This window comes from Halichoeres trimaculatus, unplaced genomic scaffold (genome assembly GCF_033239565.1).
Source record: "Halichoeres trimaculatus isolate MK-OKI-2021-1 unplaced genomic scaffold, fHalTri1.1 fHalTri1_scaffold_10, whole genome shotgun sequence".
Classification (NCBI taxonomy): domain Eukaryota; kingdom Metazoa; phylum Chordata; class Actinopteri; order Labriformes; family Labridae; genus Halichoeres; species Halichoeres trimaculatus.
In genome coordinates, this window is record NW_027437187.1 from 35,243,675 (window position 1) to 35,264,591 (window position 20,917).

Below are 20,917 nucleotides of genomic sequence, written 5' to 3' on the forward strand. Positions count from 1 at the left end.
TGCTCCGTTTAGAGGAGCACACTGACGGAATTTATTCATCTACAGCTATTTTCATGAAGAGATGAATCCTTAAATCACTAATATTTTTATTCTTATAGGTCGATATGATGCTCAAATGTTGTGTCTAACTACCTCTGGTTAAAAGCTGCTACCATAATGCTTTAAAGCTCTACTACCCAGATGTAAACAAGCACATCTAGAATGTGTGTGTAGGTTTTATTTGTTGTTACAGAGTTTGATTTGTAAATCTTTTCAGTCCTGAATTTGTAAATACCCTGAAATTTGATAAAAACTGTTTTATGGATGGACAGTTTAGTTAGCTAGCGTTAGCCACACTCTGGGGATGGATAAAACATTGTTTGCCTGCAAGAAATGATCAAATCTGAGAAGTGTCAGCATAAAGTGAAGGTATCAAACGACTAAAAATCAAACAGTCAGTCAGACTCGTGAGAAACCGTCTCTGCCACCATCTGCAGAAACCTGAAGTTGTCCCTGAAACGAGAACAGATCCGGCTCCACTTGTTTGGCCGACCTTTGACCTCTCAGGAAGGAGGCCAGAGAAAACAAGAGTGTCTTCCTCAGCAGGATGTCTGCACTTTAGAGACAGAAAAACAGATCGTGTTATGTCACTGGAAGACTTGTGGGGAAGTTTCTGTTTATGTCATGTTTGGTTCCCCCTGTGGACAGAGTGGTGCCTCATACCTGTGCCACTCTTTTGATATGAGTGTATAAATCATATTCCTGGGAAGAAAAAAACAAAACCACATATTGCTTTCTCTAAATAGTTACAGCCATTACACATCAAGAATTTTTGTGGTGTTTCTGAAGCTTGCCGACACCTCCTCCAGATGTTCAAATGAAAATATAGAGATGTTAAAACCCTTTTACTAAAGGTTTTGTTTCTTTTTATCCGCTATAAAATACAGTAGTGTTCATTTCAGTGCCTTTAATGACCAGTGACAAACTCCTGACTGGAGCTTTAAGGAGAAATCAGTGGTGGGGTTACATGCTTTGATTCTGACTGTGCTCACTTTCTGCAAAGGTTTGATCTGTGAGTTTTCTAGATACTTCAACTATTTCTGCAACGACTACTAATTATAGTAATGATTGAAAATAAAGATGCAAAGATGCATGGTAAGACAATTGAAAATTGATACAAATATGTGAAGATTTAGATTGGTTGAGAAAAGATTTTTTTTTTTGATGCCCTATCTAAACAGCAAGGGGCTGTTTTTCCTTAAAAAAAGAAAAAAAGAAAATGGGAAAATCAACTAAGAACACGTGTAAATCAGAGCTAATTAGTTTTAAATTGGTTTTGTATTATTTGTATTATTTATGTATTGATTTTCTTGTGAGATTTGTTTGAAAAGTTATTTTTTTAATTTATTTTTTTGTTATTTAAGATAAAATACATACTATCACTTGCAATTCAAAAAGACATACTTTGTTTTGCCACAACTTATCCTAACTCAGAAGATTAAAAAAGGAATTCTTAGAGTAAGAGAAAATAGTTTAAGTAGTTTTCATAAATTAAATATATATGTGTGTATGACTGTGTTTTAAATTTTGTATTCATTTCATGGTTTTAATTCAAATAATCTATTTAAGTCATTTTTTGTCTGCAAGCTCATTCTGTTAAAAAATGTGAGAAAATCCTTTGTAACATCCCTAAAATAATAATAATAATAAATAATCATAATAATTTACTTTATTTAACATATGACACACAAAATGAAAATAATTTAAAAAAAAAATCATCATACATCTAGGTCTACAACTTGGATTGAATTGAATATACTTTATATACTTGTTATTCTTAGAATTTTCATCCCACATGTATCGCTTTCTGACTTCCTTTTAAAGCTCCATTTTTGATAAATTATTTTATAATTTATTTCTTATTTATTAATAATGTATTTATTTGTTTATTTCTTTATTCATTTATTTCTTTATTTATTGAGGGGGGGGGGGGGGTCCAAAATTAGGCTTGAACATAATTGTGATGCTATGGTGTAAATTTAACAGGCATGACCTTATTATAAAGATTTAATTTTTATATATAAAAAAAATATATATAATGAATTTTATATTCATGTGTCCATTAGTAAAACTCCAGAAGCGTTTTTTTTTTTTTTTTTTTTTTTTACATTTTATTCATTTATTTATTTTTAATTAATTGATTGATTTATTTGTTTGCTCCATTAACAGGGCTTTTGTTTATTTTTTAGCTTCCAATTTTTGCTTTAATTCTGCAGTAATAGGATTTGTATTTGTCTCTTTGTATTTTTTAATGACTGAGTCTCTGACTCAAACATGTGCTGAGCGGAGCAGTAAGGTGTGTTAAAACGTGTTGCAGCAGATGTTTTCTCTTTTTATGTAAATAAAGTTTTTGTTTTCTGTTTATTTGTTTTGCTGTTTATGAGTCTCTGGGTTCAACTTCCTGAAAAGTTCCATAAATAAATCAGCAGATCATTATCCAGCAGGTCTTCTTTATTATCAGTACTACAGCCCTTCATTCTGCCCCTCTCTCTGTAACTCAGGGTAAGTAAAAGCCTCCCTCCCTCCCTTCCTCCCCTCCTCCCTCCCTCCCTCCCTTCCTTCCTTCTCCCTGCAGTTCTTCTGTTTGTTTGCACTCACTTGATCCGGAGCGGAAATTCCTCTCCGTTTTTGTGAATGACAAACTCATTAACAATTCATCAACACGGGGCCGCTCCATCCGGCCCCCGTTTCCAAGGCGACCGCCGCTCGGCCTCCTCTGATTGGCCAGCCGACATAATGTATCCAATGAGACGCCTCCCGTTTGTAGCCATTCAGCAGCCTGGCGCCGCAGAGAGCACATCGAGCCAGAGCCTGCAGAGCGTCAACCAGAGCGCACACACACACACACTCAGGAGGGGGACAGGAGGCATCCGCAGCGAGGAGACACCGAGAAAACCGCGTGGATCGCACCCACAGGAGCCTCTAAACACCTCCTTTAACGCAGTGGATCTCCCGGATCGGAGTCGAGGGACGTTTGGATCCGCGGAGCTGGTTTCCAGCAGAGGAAGCGTCTTTGCGCGCTGCAGGGTCGCGGTGACTCATTGATAAATAACACGAGCTCTCTCCGGACAGATGCATGAATGACTGCCTGAGCAGGAAGCCCGCAGTCCGGGAATCTGTGAAGGAGATCCGCCTTTAGACCCAGCTGGCTTGATTCAGAAGCGCAGAGGACACTAACGAGCATCTGGAGGGAGATTCTTTCTGCCTGGTTTTGACTTTTTACCTTTTTTTGATCCAATTCGAGGCGAAGGGCCCTCCGCGCTGAGGACTCTAAAAAACAAATCTTTGGTTGCTGCCTTCGTCGCGCTGCAGCCAAAACCTCCCAAACCTCTCTTCTCCGAGCAGATTTTTAACTCCTGCGTATAAATGCTCGACAAGCTCAAGCCCGTCGTCCAGCTCGACTCGGTAATGGCGATCAGCAAGACGGTGGGCTGGCTCCGGGAGCAGCTGGAGACGCGCAGGGACGGCCTGCTGGTGATGGACTGCCGGGCCCAGGAGCTGTACGAGTCCTCGCACGTCGAGTCGGCGATCAACGTGGCCATCCCCAGCCTCATGCTCCGCCGCCTCAAGAAGGGGAACCTGCCCGTGAGGTCGCTGCTCTCCGACGGGGAGGACAGGGAGAAGTTCGTGCGGAGGTGCAAGACGGACACCATCGTGCTGTACGACGAGTACAGCCGGGAGTGGAACGAGAATGTGGACGGGGGGTCTGTGCTGGGGCTGCTGCTGAGGAGGATGAAGGACGAAGGCTACAGGGCCTATTATCTGGAGGGTGAGTGAGGTTCATTCACATTTTAGGGGCCCTGCTTCTCATTCACACCCGCAGAGTGCTGCAGAGAGGAGGAGGAGGAGGAGGCGCTGTGGCTGCAGATTTATGCATTCTAATGTTTATACCATGAGGGTCGTACACGTGAATTTCCAGCTTTGTTGTGATGATTTAAACCTCAATGAATCCACCATTTGTGTATTTTTATGAGTGTTTTTTAAAGATAGAGGAAGCATGCAGGCTGGGTTTGTTAAAACACGCAGGAATTTCTGCAGTGCATGGATTAATTCAAGGATGCATGTGTTTTTTTGGTGCAGGTGGTTTCAGTAAATTCCAGGCCGAGCACCCCGCTCTGTGCGAGACCAACCTGGACGGCTCCTCCAACAGCAGCTCCCCCACCGCGCAGGTGCTGGGCCTCGGCGGGCTGCGCATCAGCTCCGACTCCTCAGACATCGAGTCCGACATCGACCGGGACCCGAGCAGCGCCACGGACTCCGACGGCAGCCCCTTGTCCAACCCGCAGCCCTCCTTCCCGGTGGAGATCCTCCCGCACCTGTACCTGGGCTGCGCGAAGGACTCCACCAACCTGGACGTGCTGGAGGAGTACGGCATCAAGTACATCCTCAACGTGACTCCCAACCTGCCCAACCTCTTTGAGAACGCAGGGGAGTTCAAGTACAAGCAGATCCCCATCTCGGATCACTGGAGCCAGAATCTGTCCCAGTTCTTCCCGGAGGCCATCAGCTTCATCGGTGAGTCCCTTCTTTTGCAGAAAATACATGTTTTTGGATCATTGCACTGCAAAAAAAGTGAAGCGTATCAAGTGTTTTTGTTTTATTTTGACTCTATATGAGCCTTAATCAACTCATCAGTGCAGGAAAAGTCTTGTTTCAAGTTATTTAAAGACAAAAAAATGAGGTCTGAATTGCTTGAAACAAGTAAAAACAAGAAAATTTCTCTTGTTCTATTGGAATTTTTTAAAAATATATTGAAAAAAAAGAAATTTTCTACTAAAAATAAGACGAGAAACATTTGAGTTATGCCGTCCAACATTCCCAGATTTATGTGACTTTAAAAAACCAGGAAGCAGCTTCTCCATCAAACTTCTCCATGTGCCGCCCTTGATTGTTTTTGTGATTGTTTTGAGCCTGAGCAGACGAAGCGGAGGGGCCACAGGTGATAGTAGGGGACATAATCTTATTAATGTGATATGTCTTATCGCTGCCAGGAAGTTCTTATGCTCTTATTGTGCAATTGAGATTAGATGAGGTGTCCCTGGCTGTGATCTTATCAGTCACTCAGGCAGGGACACAGAGCGCGCAGATTAGGGCCATTGTGTGCGAGTCAGAAGAAAAAGCCTGCCTCTAATGGTGCACGGGCTGAAACGCACTCTGTGTGTGTGTGTGTTTGTGTGTTTGTGTGTGTACAAAAGGCCCTGACTTCAATGGAAGACATCCTGGCCTATCTCTTGTCCCGGGGCTTGTGTAATTGCAGCACAAAGGGCGACGTTGAAACAGGAGAAGTGGGGAGAGTGAACAAGGGGAGGGCGGTAATTCGAGCGCAACAGGAAGGAAGTGGCATTGAAAGTAATCTAGGACATGGCATTGCCCCCCCACCCTCCACTCCACAGCACAAAAGGAGCCATTTACAGGCCCTGTTGACATCCTGTTCGCCTTGACAGGGTTGCCCTCATGACTCCTACGTTTACACGCCCAAATGGCACCATTGTCGGAGTAACCCTAGCGAGCGGAAGAATGGTTTAATAGACCGTAATAGTCAATTTCCCAGCCGGCTACTCCGGGGCCAAAAAAACTCAAAGAATGTGGGCTCTGTTTGTGTGCACGGCTGCCGCAGCCTGTTTGTTGACGGACGGATAATAACTTCCGCTGCTTCTTCCCTGGATGGGATCCAGAGTCCGGCACAACTGGCTTTAAATGTCACAGATGTTTATCACAAATGTTGTTGTGTTTCCATGGAAGGATGAGTCAAAGGAAGCTCCTCATGAAAGTTTCAAGATGTTTCTGTTTCTTTCCAAATTCTAATTCTTCATTTCAGTCTTTGTTTGTGAAGTGGATTGGAGAAAGTTATCACTTTCCTCCAGCAGAGGGCGACGTGTTTCTCTCTGACTCACGTGATGCACATTTTTTTTTTTGATCATTTATCTTTTTCACATGGTCTTGTGTTAAAAAAGAAAACTAAAAACCACAAATATCAAAGAGTCACGGTTTAAATCGAATCCCCAAGAAGAGTCGAATAAGAATCGAATCGCCAGAATTTGACATGTTGGATTGGAAAAAGTTACCACTTTTCTCCAGCAGAGGGCGACGTGTTTCTCTCTGACTCATGTGATGCACATTTTTTGGAAAATATGGCTCCCGATATCATTTGTAGACATCATCATTTAACTTTTTCACAGCAAACTAAAAATCACAAATATCGAGGAATCGCAATTCAAATCGAATCACCAAAAAGAGTCGAATAAGAATCGAATCGCCAGAATCTGACATGTGGATGTATTTTCAATGTTTTGACTGTAGGACAGAATAAAAGTCAAATTAAAGAGCTTCCTAACGTCTTCCTTTCCTTTCTTTTCTCCCTCAGATGAAGCTCGAGGTCAGAAGTGCGGCGTCCTCGTCCACTGCCTCGCCGGCATCAGCCGCTCGGTGACAGTGACGGTGGCCTACCTCATGCAGAAGCTCAACCTCTCCATGAACGACGCCTACGACATCGTCAAACTGAAGAAATCCAACATCTCCCCCAACTTCAACTTCATGGGCCAGCTCCTGGACTTTGAGCGCACCCTGGGCCTGAAGAGCCCGTGCGACAACCGCATGGCGGCGCCCAGCCAGCCGCTTTACTTCACCACCCCGACGAACCACAACGTCTTCCAGCTGGACCCTCTGGAGTCCACGTGAGGTCCGCTTCAGACTCTCATCCACTTTAACCGGAGGTCGTGTCACCTCCTGTTGGAAAAAGCTGCAAAAAGTTTCTCTTTTTTCTGTCGTCTGGCTGAAACGGCGTTGATGCTGAAGGGTTTGAGGCGACTCGTGCTGAGCGGTGGCGTCTGGAGGGGTCGAAGCAGTTTGGGCTGAGACGCAGCTGCTTTTCTGAATAAATGAGGAGAGACAGAAAAGACAAAGAGAGTCATTTAGAGAACGCAGATACTCACTTCAACCTTATATAACCGTGGACTCCTGGGGTGGTTTCTCTGGTTTTTATCCGTCCCGTCAGAGGACGGTCGGAGACGGACAGCTTCGAGGCTCCTGGGCTGGTGTGCCAAAGAGAAATGATTGTTCAAACTGGACAAACCTTTTCCGTGAGGTCGATCTCGGGGTCGTTCATCCCTGAGACGTCGAGATGCATCGTCTGCTCCGTCTTCTGTGAAGACTTGCCTGTGTGGGGTTCAAACACCCCGGCTTTAAGCGGCACACTATACTGGACTCGATTTTACACTTGTGGAGTCTTTTCAAACATTTATACATTGTGTATATACATCTTAATATAAAGACAAGCCTTGCTCTAGTATATATACACCCTTTGCAACAAGTGGGTACTGAGACTCTCTTTGTTTCTTATTCTACTTTTATGTAAGCAAACAACTTATTGATCAGTATGTTTAAGATAATTATGCCAAAAATCAAGTAGGCTTTGGAGGAATTGTGCAAAAATGTGTACACGTGTAATATATTTGATAATCGCTTTATGTGTGAATTCAGCCGACGGCCTTGTTTTTGCACCTCCTGCCCCGTCACGAATCAGTCACCGTGGTTGTTTGCCTTACTTTAACCCTCAGAAGGTTTTGTGCATTAGCCTCCAGAGAAATCCTTTTGCAGTTTTTGTGCATGTTGGAGCCAGAAACGTGCGACATGTCCCGCCTGGGTCCTCTGAAGGTTAATGCGAGGAAAGCTCTGTGCACAAGGGTGAAAAAGTCTCCGACATGTGGAGAGCAAAGAGAAGGCGCAGGTCTTCTCGCCTCTTCAGGGAAAATTCTGCAAAGTGCAGTTTTTATTTGTCAAGCTGAGAGAGAAAAGTGTCGCCCATCATCAGCCCCGCTCCACACTCCTCTCTTACGAATGTAAAGAAAAGATAAGTTATTAATAAATTGCTATTTTGTCTACACTTCCTGCTCTCACGCCTGTTCTTCCATTCACATAACTGCTGCTGTGTTTTTCTGTCGGCGGTAACACGTTTATGTAAGTGTCTCCTCGCCCGCGGTGCACTGAAGCAGCCGGCCGAGTCACGACAAACAACAAGTTGCCGTGAATCACAAGGCCTGTTCACAAAGCTCTCGCTATTCATTTACTGCGGCGCTCCACACGTCTTCAAACTTCAGAATTAGCAGCGCCCTGTCCCATGATGCTTGTGTAACAACACGCCGTGCACATTCTGTTCCCTGCAACAATCATTCACAAGCTGCAAAATGCGACTCAACAGGTACAAAGTGATTCCGGTCACGCCGTAAACAGCCCAGACTGGTTTTTCCAGGTGCTGCTGTGTGGCGAGGGCATCGGGTTCATGCAAACAATCCCTCTGGCACTTCCTGGAGGCGGGGCCAGTGTGTGCAGCCATCAAAGGGAACGGGAAGTACTCAGATTGTGGTGATATGTGAGGGCGAGCAGCAGCAGAGTGTACCTGCAGAGACGCAAAAGCCCGGGAGGAGAGGAACTCAGAGTGCAGCTTCACACGCTCACAGCAACTGCCACACACACAAACACACACACAGAAACGCCAAAGAGTGAAGCAAACTGAGGTCTCTCTGCAGCTCTCATACACAATAAACACAGAGACAGAGTTCTGCAACAATATGATGATGAGAAGAAATTATTACCCACCTCAAGAGGAGCAGATTAAAGGTAACTGATTGCTTGTAAATGCAGAGGCGTCAGTTGAGTCTAATGAGGGATTTCCTCTGACTGAGTCACCCTTAGCTTTTGTTGTCTGCTCTCTGTTTGATGTCTGCGTCTCAGGAAGTAACATCTCTAATTTAAAGTCAAGAGAGTCAAAACAAACTGCAGAGCTAAACTTCCAGGTCAGGAGTCTGCAACCTTTACTTTCATAGGAGCCATTTTTCCTCAGCTCACCTGGATTAAAGTCATACAGGAGCCAGAAAATCTACTTTATCTTCCCTAAAAAGCTATAAAGTGCATAAACTCTAATACATATTTAAAATCAAGTGAGAAATTATCTAAATGAGAAGTTTTTTTAATTCATAAAATTTAAAATTTGGTTTCTTAGTTGATTTTTTATTTAATTCATAAATTTGCAAAAAGAAAAACAAACAAATAAATAATAATAAAAAAATTCACACATTTGCAATAGTATCAAAAATTAAAAAGTAAATAATTTGCAAAAGTTTCAAACATTTTTGTAAGAATAAAAATACTAAAATAAAAAAAATAAAAACATTAAAAAAAAATACAATTCATAAATGTGCAAAAAATTTCAACAAATATGAATGTCAAAAATTTGCAAAATTTCAAAATATTTTGTATATCTAAAAAATGCTTGAATATTCAATATTTTTGTTAATTAAAAACATGCAAAAAGTTCAAAACTTTTAAAATTTCAAACATTTGCAAAAAATTCTAACATTTTTGTTATTTTAAAAAAAGTACTGGAATTAAAAAAAATTTTTTTGCAAACATCTCAAAATACATTTACAATTCAAAAGTGCAAAAATTTCAAAAAATTTAATTTTAAAAAATTTGCTTAACTTTCAAAATGTTTTTACATTAAAAATGTTTGAATATAAAATAATAATTTTTGTTTTTTTAAAAGCGTGCAAAAGTTGTAAAATTTCTTAAAACTTCAAACATTTGAAAAATTGAAATTTTAAAGAGTTATAAAAACTATAGATTTAAAACTGGGGCTTTGTTGAGAAAGTTCAGTACAGTTTGAAAGATGTGATTTTTTTTGCAAATTGCAGCACCAATAAAATATGATACAGAAATATTAAATTTCTTCACCCCTATTTGCCTTGTTTGTAGTGACACCTGTGGCCAGAATCAGTAGTGTTTTTAACAGCATGGGGACTCCGTTACCTATGAGCGCCATCACCTCCACGCTTGCAGATCTTCTTTTTCTGTGTTGAAGACATTTTTTTTGACAGGGTGCAAATCGACGAGGTAATGAGTTTATTTGTAGTTGCGTAGCGATAGTGTTTGAAACTAGCATTTTTTTTTTAACTAGTGGATTATGGACAGTAAAAAAAGTATAAAACTCATACACAGGGCCTTCAAAATAGTCATCAATCAGAGGTTTGTAATTTTCAGAGAGCTGACAGATCTGAATCAGGTAGTGGATGTAGAAATGTCACGCTGACATAAAAAGCAGCCCTCTGCTCTCAGTAATCTGTGAAAGTGAAGCAGAGGTCCAGCTGACCTGCCTTCCTCAGGTCTGTGATGGAAATACAAACCAGGCATGCAGCTGCACCCAGCCGGTGAATCATTGGCTATGTAACAAAGAGCTGAACCTGCACACTCATGTCCTGACGTAAATGATTTATAAAAAGACTCCAACTTTTCAGGAGGTGCCAGCGCTCTCCCCTTTGCCCACTTTCCATTTCAGGTGATATTTTCCGTTTCCTGGGTAATCATTGTGTAATAATATGACTCCAATCCTGCTTTAACAGAAAAGTACACACAGTGAAGAGCTGTGAGGCTTCATGGGATCTTTATTTTCCATGCTACCTTCAATAATCTGCACGGCTGAGGAGGAAATCAGGAAATGAAAAAGTTAAACATTAGTAAAAATCTTTTTATGTGTTAAATATTCATTAAACTCTAATCTAATCCTCCCCGCAGGTCTCTGTGGGACTTCACGCTGATGTCATCATTCATTCATCTTCTCCTCTCACTGAATACTTCATGGGGTCATGTGGTCCGCCTGCTGCTCTGAATGGAAGAGTCAAGAGTTCATCATGGGATTAATGCAGATATTCTGTACAGGCAATGAGTGATAACACTCCTAATCCCGTATCCAATCCGGGCAAATTGTATAAGGAAGCCCCGGGTTTTCTGGATAAACCTGTAAACTCCACGCTGAGGCTCACAGCCGGGCTCACAGTCCTCTGAGTCACTGCAGCAGCAGAGAAATCACCTCCTCAGAGACGCGAACATACACAGTTTACAGCAACCCATCCCATGGTTAATGTTTGTGACATTTCTTAAGTGAAGCAGCAGGCATTATGGGATATTTTAAGAGCTGCGATGATTGTTCATGACGACGTCAGGTCTCTGCAATTAATCCATCTCAGCCGTGCTGGGCGGACGGTGCTGGAGCTTCAGAGCTTGTATTAATTGAGTGAGCTGCACGTGATGAAATGTCAAGTGGATGGAGGCATTCAGAGCTTCAAATGTCAGCGAAGCTTCAAACGACGAGCAAACGTCTAAATTAATGGGAACGAAAAATGAAATATTACAGCTGAGAAACAACAGGAGGTGACTAAAGATCTTAAGTTTGATGCAGAACAACAGTCACATTTAAAGCAGAGGGAGAGTTGCTGCCACTGGGAATTTAAAGAGGGGGTATTCTGCTCTTTTAGTCTTTATTTTGTCCCTCATGTCCCCCTGTAGCATCTTCATGTGATTTACAGCTCAAATAAATCTCTCTTTTTCTCTCACTGCTGTAATTGTAAACCCTCAGTAACCCTCATATAAGACAAAAAAGGAAAATTTAATTAAATCATAAAATAAAAATATTAAAAATATATATATAAATAAAGTTATAAAGTAAATTAAACACAAAAAAAAAATTCTCCCAGACATTGGTATTAACTCCAATAATCCACACATGAAAAGAAATCACAACGTTCAGGTCCATAAATAATGATTATGGTGAATTAAGTACGATAACACAGGAAAAAAGTATTGAACACGCGAACTGAGACTCATCTAATACTTAGTGGAGAAGCCTTTGTTTGCAATGACAGCTTCCAGAAGCTTCTTGTATGTTTGAACTAATGGCCCACACTGCTCAGGTGTGATTTTGGCCCATCTGCACAGATTGTCTTTAAATCTGGAATATTCTTTGGTGCCCTCTGGTGAACCCTTTTCTTTACTTCTTTCCACAAATGTTCAGTTGGATTGAAGTCAGGTGATTGACTAGGCCATTCTAACAGATTGATTTTCTTTTTCTGAAACCATTTGAGAGTCAACTTTGCCGTGTGCTTTGGATGGTTGTCCTGCTGGAAGGTCCAGCCACGTCTCATCTTCATCATTCTGGTGGATGGCAGCAGATTCAGATCAAGAATTTCCCCATACATGGCTCCATTCATTGCTCCGTCAGTTATATGAAGTTTGCCAACACCATGAGATGAGAAACAACCCCATGCCATGATGCTTCCACCTCCAAACTTCACTGTTGGTGTAGTGTTTTTTGGCTGATGTGCAGTGCCATTTCTCCTCCAAACATGGTCTGTAGTATGACAGCCCAAAAGTTCAGTTTTGGTCTCATCTGACCAGACAACATTCTCCCAGTATTCTACAGGCTTGTCAAGATGCTGTTTAGCAAACTTTTAACCAGCTTCAACATGCCTTTTCTTGAGGAATGGAGTCTTGCGGGCTGAGCGTCTATAGAGGCCATGGTGGTAGAGTGCATTGCCTATTGTTTTCTCTTTAACAATTGTACCTGCTGCCTCCAAGTCTTTCTGGAGCACTTTCAGGGTGGTCCTTTGGACATAAATGTAATGAGAACAAAGTTGACTTGTTCAATACTTATTTTCCCATTGTCCTTCAAATCCTGAAGTGTACAGATGTAGATTGAAATACATAGTCTAATACACAAGTATCTATGTATATAACTATAAATATCACTGTGGAAAGAAAATAGCAGACAACCAACAATTACTAAAACAATATTATCAAAATATGTTATCTCGTCCAAAAATTCTTTCATTTTTTTTTAAATGTTGTATATTATTGTAATTACAATATTGTTTTTTTTTTTTTCAAATATTCTGAATGTAATTTTTCTGTTTTGAAATGTTTGAAATTCTGCCTGTTTTTGATTACTATTTTTGAATTTTTTTGTTTTGTAATTTATTTTTTTTTAAATCTCACCTATTCTTGAAATTTTAGCAAATTTTTAAAAATCAAAAAAAATATTTCGCAAAATGTTTAGCAAGTTTTTCAAATTACAATAATTTTTCATTTTTTTTTTCAATTTAAATTGTTAAAAAATAATGCAGATTTGTATAAAATGTCTATTTTTTTAATGTTTTTTTTTTTTAATTTGAATATGTTTTGAATATTTTAGATTTTTTTTTTTTTTTTTTTTTTCAAAAATTTTCTGGCAATTAAATAAGAATGGACAAACTGGCACCAAATGTACAATTTCATTCATTAAAAAACTTCTTGTTTTGATAAGTATTCACTAGATCATAACTTTTTTATAGAAATTCATACACTTTATTGTCTTTTTTTATGAAGATAAGGTAGAATTTGTTGCTCCAGAGCAACTTTAATCCAGTTTAGCTGAGGTCCAATGCAAGTTCAGGTTGCTGACCCCTGGTTCAAACAAATCACACTTTAGGAGGGGGGGTTCACTGTTTTGTAACAAGTGCCTCAAATGATCCAGGTGTGAATACAACCTAAGAACTTTCCTGTGCTGTCGGAAATAGGAACTGATGAAAAACAAAACTATGGCCTGTGTATTTGCTGGTACACTGAAAAAAAGAGCAGGTGAAATCACGTATTTATTAGAACTCAGTATCAGAGGGGTTAAAGCAGGTGTCCAGTCCGTCTTTCTGCAACAGGATGAGGTTTAAAGTCGTGCTCAAGGACACTGTAACCGATACGGACTCACTCTGCAGCCAGGGATCAAACCTGTGACCCCTCAGGTGAAGGGACAGGCCTCTCCATGCTCCGGATGTCATCCATCAATCCTAAACCCAACTTTGGCCGAGCCTGGGACGCTCTTATTCTTAGAACGGGTCGCTGTGATGTCATGGCAGGACCGGGACTGACAGATAGCGCTGGGGGTATGCGTGGCATGGCGAGCACTCGGGGGGCTCTCAGGGCCGTTCTTCCTGTCTGCGGCTTGGCCTTTCACAGCTCTAAAGCCAAGGATTAAAGGGCACAGGAAACTACCGGTGCTAATTTTAGACGGCATGTCGAGGGGCCTGGCAGAAGCCATCAGCACCTCCATCACATCCACACGGCGGCTGTGACAGCGAAGGCCATACTGGGATCTGGAAACACGTATGGCTGGGTCATGTTGAGGGCTGTCAGGAGGTCTGGCATGTGGACATGTGGTCAGTTGACTGATGGGCGCAGAGTTAAATGTACAGAGGCGATCAGCTGGCGGGCTAAAATAAGCGCCGCAGCGGGGTCAGGATGGAGGGCTGAGAGATTTAATACGATAACGCCAAAGTCCTCTCAGACTCAAGACTGTTCGCTATCTGTCTTCAGCTTCGGAGACGTTAAACCACATATAACTGGATTTTAATACAAGAAAATCTACTGACTATTTGATTTTAAAAGTAACTAAGTTAGATTAAAAGTTACTGTATTTGTTACATTCAGCAGCTGCCAATAACACATGCAGGAGCATGATTTGGCAAAATTGTGCGATTTTGATAAAAAATAAAAAAATAAAATAAAATATGAGTCTACATGTTTGTTTTTAAGTAATATTCAGACATCCTTTATTTTTGTCTAAATTTTGTTTGTTTGTTTTAATTTTGACTTTTATTTATTTTTAATTTTGGCAGTTTTGGGCCTCCATATGCTCAGGGCACCAAAGTCTAAAATGTCTGGGCACGCCCCTGCTTGTTGTAGCCTAGAGATCTGTGTTTTTCTCTGCTGAAAACGATTTCTGTGATTAATTTTGTAGTGATGGTGGACACTGGAGCCTAACTGTCAGACAGACAAAGGACAGAAGAACATAAGAAGGAGAAACAGGAGAGAGATAGAGCACAAGCTAAAGGCTAACACAGGAGCTAAAGGCCAAAGCGCTAAACTGTTTGTGATAATGTTCATTCCAACCCACATGCAGCAGTTATTCTTCAGTGGTCTGAGCTGGGCTGCCGATAGCACTACATATAGCCGGCTACTACAATATTTGCTTGATGTCACGTCTTAAACGGTAGCGTTGCATAACTGTGGTTAAATACCTTACCTCGGTGCGTTGTATCCAGTAAAAAGTTGTCTTGAACAAAGAAAATTTGTTTTGATACAAACTCCATTTAATTCCAAAACAAACACACACCTCGCTAAAAGTCACTACAACAGAGTGCGGAGACTCCAGGCCACAAAGTGGCGAGGGAGTGCAATCAAAACAGGTCCTCCTTACAGCATCTTTAAACAATTGCAGCATGTCATTGTGAAACTACATATGTAAATGTATTTTTAGGATATTTTCCAAGGTTTTTCTACCTTCACTCAGAGACAACAGGACAGTGACTGACTGCTTGAGGGCAAACCTCATACCACTAGGCTTTACAGCGCCCATAAAACTACAAATCAAACAATGCTATTTCAAATAAATTCAGAGGTTCTGTAGACAGACCAGACAAATCTTTCCCATAGACTGTACAATTAATAGTCTCCCTGACGTCACCCGTCTGTTTATGAAACAGATTTTTTGAAGCAGATCGGCTATCTCTGTCTTTTATGTCTCTCCTCCTGTTTTTGATCCAAAAAAAACAGACAAAACATACATTTTTTTGATCGCGTTCACCAAAAAATCCTTTAATCCTCTCCATGATCTCTGTCGTCTTTTCTAACAATGGCGGCGCTCTTTCTCTCTGAACTACGGCGACACATCCTCAGTTGGAGCGTGAGCTGCCTGAACTGTTCTGACTTGCAGCATCTCACTATGCCTCTATCATCTCACATCTTCTCCTCATATCCATGCTGAGCTCTCATCCAAAGAGCACACCGCTCTCACCCACAGTAGTTTACGAGCAGGATTTTGATTGACAAGCTCTGCCAGACCCCACCTCCCCCTGCTGAAAAAACACAATTTACTTCTATAGATGCAATCAAATTGGTGTCTCTAGACTCAAATGGCAGCGAACATGGTCAGTCGGAAAAAATGTGGGTTTACAAATCTTCTCTTCTTCATGTAATCATTTGATCAATGCACAACAATTTTGTAAAGTCCTAGAATTTAGATTACTTATTTGGGGACCTTAAGCAGAAATGAGATTAAAATGCGATTAATTAGATTAATTAATTACAAATCTTGGAATTAATTAGATTAATTACTTTAATCACCTGACAGCGCTAGAAATTAGCGATTCAGACAGGAGACGACTTTTTAGCTTCGAGAAACAGCAGATTTTAGCACTTCAACATTGTCTCATTTTCTTACACCAGAGGTTGCCACTTGCTCTTTCCATAAGTAAACTGGTGTCAGATGCACAAATCAGGAATGTAACATCAAAAATCAGAACATACAAAGAAGAAAATAGAAATAAAAACGAGGCTTTAGAGACAAAAATTGTGCAGAAAATTCATGAAATACAGAACTTATCACAACCTTTAAAATTAACCAAATGTAGATGAGAACTGGGGTGTTGTTACACGTGTTAGTCACACATTTGTGCAGTTAAAACTTTCAACTTTAGTTTTGTGTTGTGTCTTTTTCTGTGTTGGTGTGTGCTCCTGGTTTTTGGTCCCTATAAACGCTTGTACGTGATCCCGTTGTACCCAGTGGGAGGTGCAGCAGTGCTGGGAGATCTATAGCCACCTACACGCACACTGCTTCACAGAAGAGAGTGAAAAAAAGCACCATTAATGTATTAACGTGCCGTTAGCAGAGTTATAACACAACAACTGTTGTTTCGCCCTCAGACTTTGGAGCTCTCTGCTCCAGGTGCTCGCTAACGAACCCCGTGGAGGCGACTGCGTGGGGAGTTAGCAAAACAATTATCTGAATTGGCACCTGGAAGAGATGCTAGCCCTGTCCGAGGATGCAGAGGATGAAAACCTGTGTGTGTTTCCACTAACACGTGTTGCACAGTAGCATCCTGAAGCTTTAAAACGGCCACATCCGGTCTCTAACTGAGCATGAACATGGAGTCCGGCGGCGTGTGTTGGCGTGGAGCGCGGCTGTCCCACTTCTTCCCCTGAAAATAAAGGCAAGAGGTTGCAGGGCTAAACTTGGCGCGCCTGCTAATCCTCTGCTAACGGTTCCTGTCCCTCTTACCCTCCAGCGACAGCGCGTTGACAGACGCCTCCTCCACCCGCCTCCTCCACCCGCCCCCACCTCCCACAGCTCCCCCTGCACCCCCCAATCCACCTGTCTCATGTCACATTGCTCCCCCCGTATCCACTCCAGCAATTTCCTGTTGCCCTCACAGATCGTGTTACAAGTTCCAAAACTGCAAAGACACACACACACACACACACACTCATCTAACAGACACACACTCTGTCACACACACACTCATTCTTGCATGCCAGCCATGCTATCATTTTCACTGCCAATCCTCACAATCTCAGCGCTTACACCATCACACTTTCCAACTCCCTTTCACAAACACACACTCACACACACACAGGCACACACTCACACACACACACACACACACACACACACACACACACACACACACACATTTGCTCTCTCTGACCAGATTATTAATCCGGCTCAGGGAACAGCCTGTGACCAAAACCTCGTCGGAAGCAACAGATGGACTGCCTCGCAAAAAAACAACGAAAACCCCCAAACACTTCCTGTCAGATTTGTGCACACCCAACACACACACACACACACACACACACACACACACACACACACACACACACACACACACACACACACACACACACACACACACACACACACACAAACATACAAACTATCAGCCATAACACCTCTCATGAATGGCTGTGTGACAGAGACACAGAGGATGTTGTGGTTGGGATTATGAATAAATATGTGTGTGAAAGTGACTCTTGTAAAACGAGCCTGTTTTTGTGCCTGGTGCAGTTTGAACTGAGTCTCTGCATCCAACGTCGATGTGAGAATATAGTTTTGTTGGTCTGTGTTTTATGTGCGAATCTGAAACCCAAAGGGAAAGTTAGATAACGAGCAGGCTTTCTGTCCCCAAAATCTGCCGTAGACAAACATGGCCGTTTGTTATGTCTGTCTCTGTGAACAGGACCTGCAGTAACGTAAATATAAAAATCATTTTTCTTAACTTTATTAAAAGAAAAGTAAAGTTTGCTGGGGATTATTGTCCACTTACTTTAAGATGCAAACAAATGCAAATGAAAGCCAAAAGAAGTTAAACTGTAATTCCCTAAGCGTCCACCAGGGAGTTGCTCAAAAGCAGGTCAATCCAAGGTCAGGTGTTTAAGACTGGAAGCAATGTAGAGGTTTAAAACCTTTACATTACAGCTGGTTTCAAAACCACTTAAAGCTCAGTTATTTGTTAGATTTAGACACACTGCTCACATTTTTTTTCTCTAAATTACATCCACAAAACACCTGATCCAAATTTTAAGACTAGTTAAAAAAATTGGATTGTATTTATGGTTTTGCACTGTCAGATCTTAAACATTTTCTGAGTACAGCTTCAAAATGCAAAAAGTGCAATAAATAAAAACATTGAAAATAAATAAATAAATAAAATTATATATATATATAAATATATATATATATATATAAATATATATATATATATATATATGTATATATATATATATATATATATATATATATATATATATATATATATATATATATATATATATATATATATATAAAAGAATAAATGAATAAACAAAATGATAGATAAAAAATAAAATCAAATAAAAAATAATTCAAAAAATAAATTAAAAAGAAATGAAAAATGCAAAAAAGAAGAATAAATAAACAAATAGATAGATGAATAATATAATTAAAATAAAATATAAAATACAAAAAAATGCAAATAAGAGGAATGAATAAATTGATGGATAAATAAAAATAAAATAAAATAAAAACAAATTTAAAAAGTCAAAACAAATTAAAAAAGGATAAAGGCAAAAAAGGAAGAATAAATAAATAGATAAAAAGATAAATAAATAAATAGATAAAAAAATAAAATAAAATAATAAAAAATAAAATATATAATAAGTTAAAATAAAAAATGCAAAAAAAGAATTTGTAGATAATTGGATAAATAAATCAATTAATAAATAATTAAAAATTAAAAAAAATGAAAAAAGAAAAAGAAAGAAGAAAGAAAAAGAAATTGGATATCGACTTACAACAACAACAATAAAATTAATGATAAATCAATTTAATGCAAACAACAATGTTTCAATGGTTAGGTTTGAAAAAAAAACAAAAAACAAAAAACGAAAGAATAAAACAAGGAGGACATTGTCCTCTTCTCTTAGCACAAGCACAAAAAAGTCCCTCAAGAAGAAGCACACACATGAAGTGTACAAATGTGGCACCATGGAACATTTTCACACTTAATCATTAAAAGAGTTCATCCCTTCATATTTCCTGTAAACCTCATGATCTGAGGAGAACCAAACTTCACAGAGACTTCATGTTGAATAGTTTGTCTTGGTAAAAGTAGAAGATGTTTAGAGCTAAACTCAAAGGCAGTGTTGATTTATTTTAGTTTTACAGATTAATGTGTATCAGAGTTCATTCAGGATTAAGTTAAAGGTTAAATATTTGTGAAATGTCAGACGGCTCCTGAACAAAGTGGAGTTCAGCCGTGATCTGAGAGGAGGAAAAAACACTGTGGAAACTGAGTGGGCTGACTGTTAGAGAACATTGTACTGTACACACACACACTCTCTCTCACACACACACACACACACACTGAGGGAGAGTAAAACACAGAGTCCAGAGACAAAGCTCCTCGTTCTGACTTTCCCCCCACTCCAGACATTCCTTCCCAGCATTCCACGGGGCGTGGGCGAGGTCAGAGGTCTGCTGACACGAGTGATGGTTTTAACAGTGGAGCAGCATGTTAATGAAACCTACACACAGATCTGGACTCCAGCCCCTGTCTGCAGATCCTGACTTTAAAGGGGTAGTTCATGATTTTTAAAGTGAGGGTGTATGAGCTGCTGGTGGAGAACAGAAGGTGACACTGGCTGTGAAAGTTGTCCTGTCTGATGCAGAAACAGGTTCAACAACAGGAAGTGTGTGAGTTTATGAGTGTGCAGACAGACCATAAAGACCCCAGGTGTCTCCTGATGCCTCACAGTCGACCTCTGGACCTCCAGCTGCTGTTTGGCCTCATTAAACCAACACAGGCTCTGGTTGGTTTATGGACAGGTGCTCAAACAGACACTTTAACAGATTCATCCAAATTAGAAACAATTCAACAGCAGGGTTACATTTAAATTTAACAATTTCCTGCAGGAAAAACGATATTGGATCTGTATTTCTGTGCAGATTTCAGCTTTTAAGGGATGTGGTCTTAAACTGTTTGTATAGAGTGAAACGCAGAAACCAATAACTCAAAGAAGGGACTTTACAGCTCAAGAATGGCCTCTAAATTTCTTTCTCACATGAGCTTAAGATGAGGCCTCAGAGTTTTCTAAAGAGACAAAATGTTCCTGATGTCAGCGCACATCCATCCACGGTGAAGGTAGGCGAGAAGTAAAAAGACTTTTTGTCCAGCTATGTGAGATTTAAAGCGACAGTAAAGCAACAGATGTCTTTCACCTTCTGGATGTTGATGTCTTCCTATGGAAGGTGTTTTGTCTGTCTGACCTACAAAAACACTGACATCTAATCGAGTGTTGATGTCTTTGTTCCAGTAGAAATAGTCTACTGTAACTTAACAGAATTGTTGAAGATATTAAAAGACAAAAAAATGCCTGAATTTCTTGTAGAGAGCAAAAAAAAAAAGAAAAAAAAATCCACCAATAGGGTAAGAAAAATATCTGAACAAGAAGGGAGGGGTATTAAATTGAGGCCGTTTACAAAACAATAGTTTTTGGCTCAGGATGAAACACAAAAGTATTGTTGCCTTTTGGTAGGTCGTTCCCACGGGCTTAGCGTTTTAGCCGGCCTAAAAGACAAACAGTCTCTGTCTCCTGGATCCTGTCTGCTCACAGCAGGTGAATCTCTTCCAATGTGCCGTAGGTGTCTGCTGTTAGCTCTGTTAGCCATGTCTGTAAATAGCATGATGCTACTCTGCCCTCTGGT

At 40.4% G+C, this 20,917-nt stretch overlaps 1 protein-coding gene across 1 annotated transcript; it reads left to right on the top strand.

Annotated features, from left to right (window-relative positions):
* Nucleotides 1-2,878: 2,878 nt before the first annotated feature.
* On the top strand, nt 2,879-7,896 carry dusp6 (dual specificity phosphatase 6). Its single transcript, XM_074678295.1, has 3 exons — nt 2,879-3,808; nt 4,120-4,554; nt 6,404-7,896. The coding sequence occupies exons 1-3, from the start codon at nt 3,406-3,408 to the stop codon at nt 6,715-6,717; spliced, it is 1,152 nt and encodes a 383-aa protein (XP_074534396.1). The 5' UTR covers nt 2,879-3,405; the 3' UTR covers nt 6,718-7,896.
* The last annotated feature ends 13,021 nt before the right edge of the window (nt 7,897-20,917 follow it).

Excerpts from the sequence above, each read along its gene's own strand:
- dusp6 (XM_074678295.1), top strand. The coding sequence starts at position 3,406 with ATGCTCGACAAGCTCAAGCCCGTCGTCCAGCTCGACTCGGTAATGGCG. Across the intron at positions 3,809-4,119 it reads CAGGGCCTATTATCTGGAGG|GTGGTTTCAGTAAATTCCAG; the intron begins GTGAGTGAGGTT and ends TTTTTGGTGCAG. Across the intron at positions 4,555-6,403 it reads GGAGGCCATCAGCTTCATCG|ATGAAGCTCGAGGTCAGAAG; the intron begins GTGAGTCCCTTC and ends TTTCTCCCTCAG.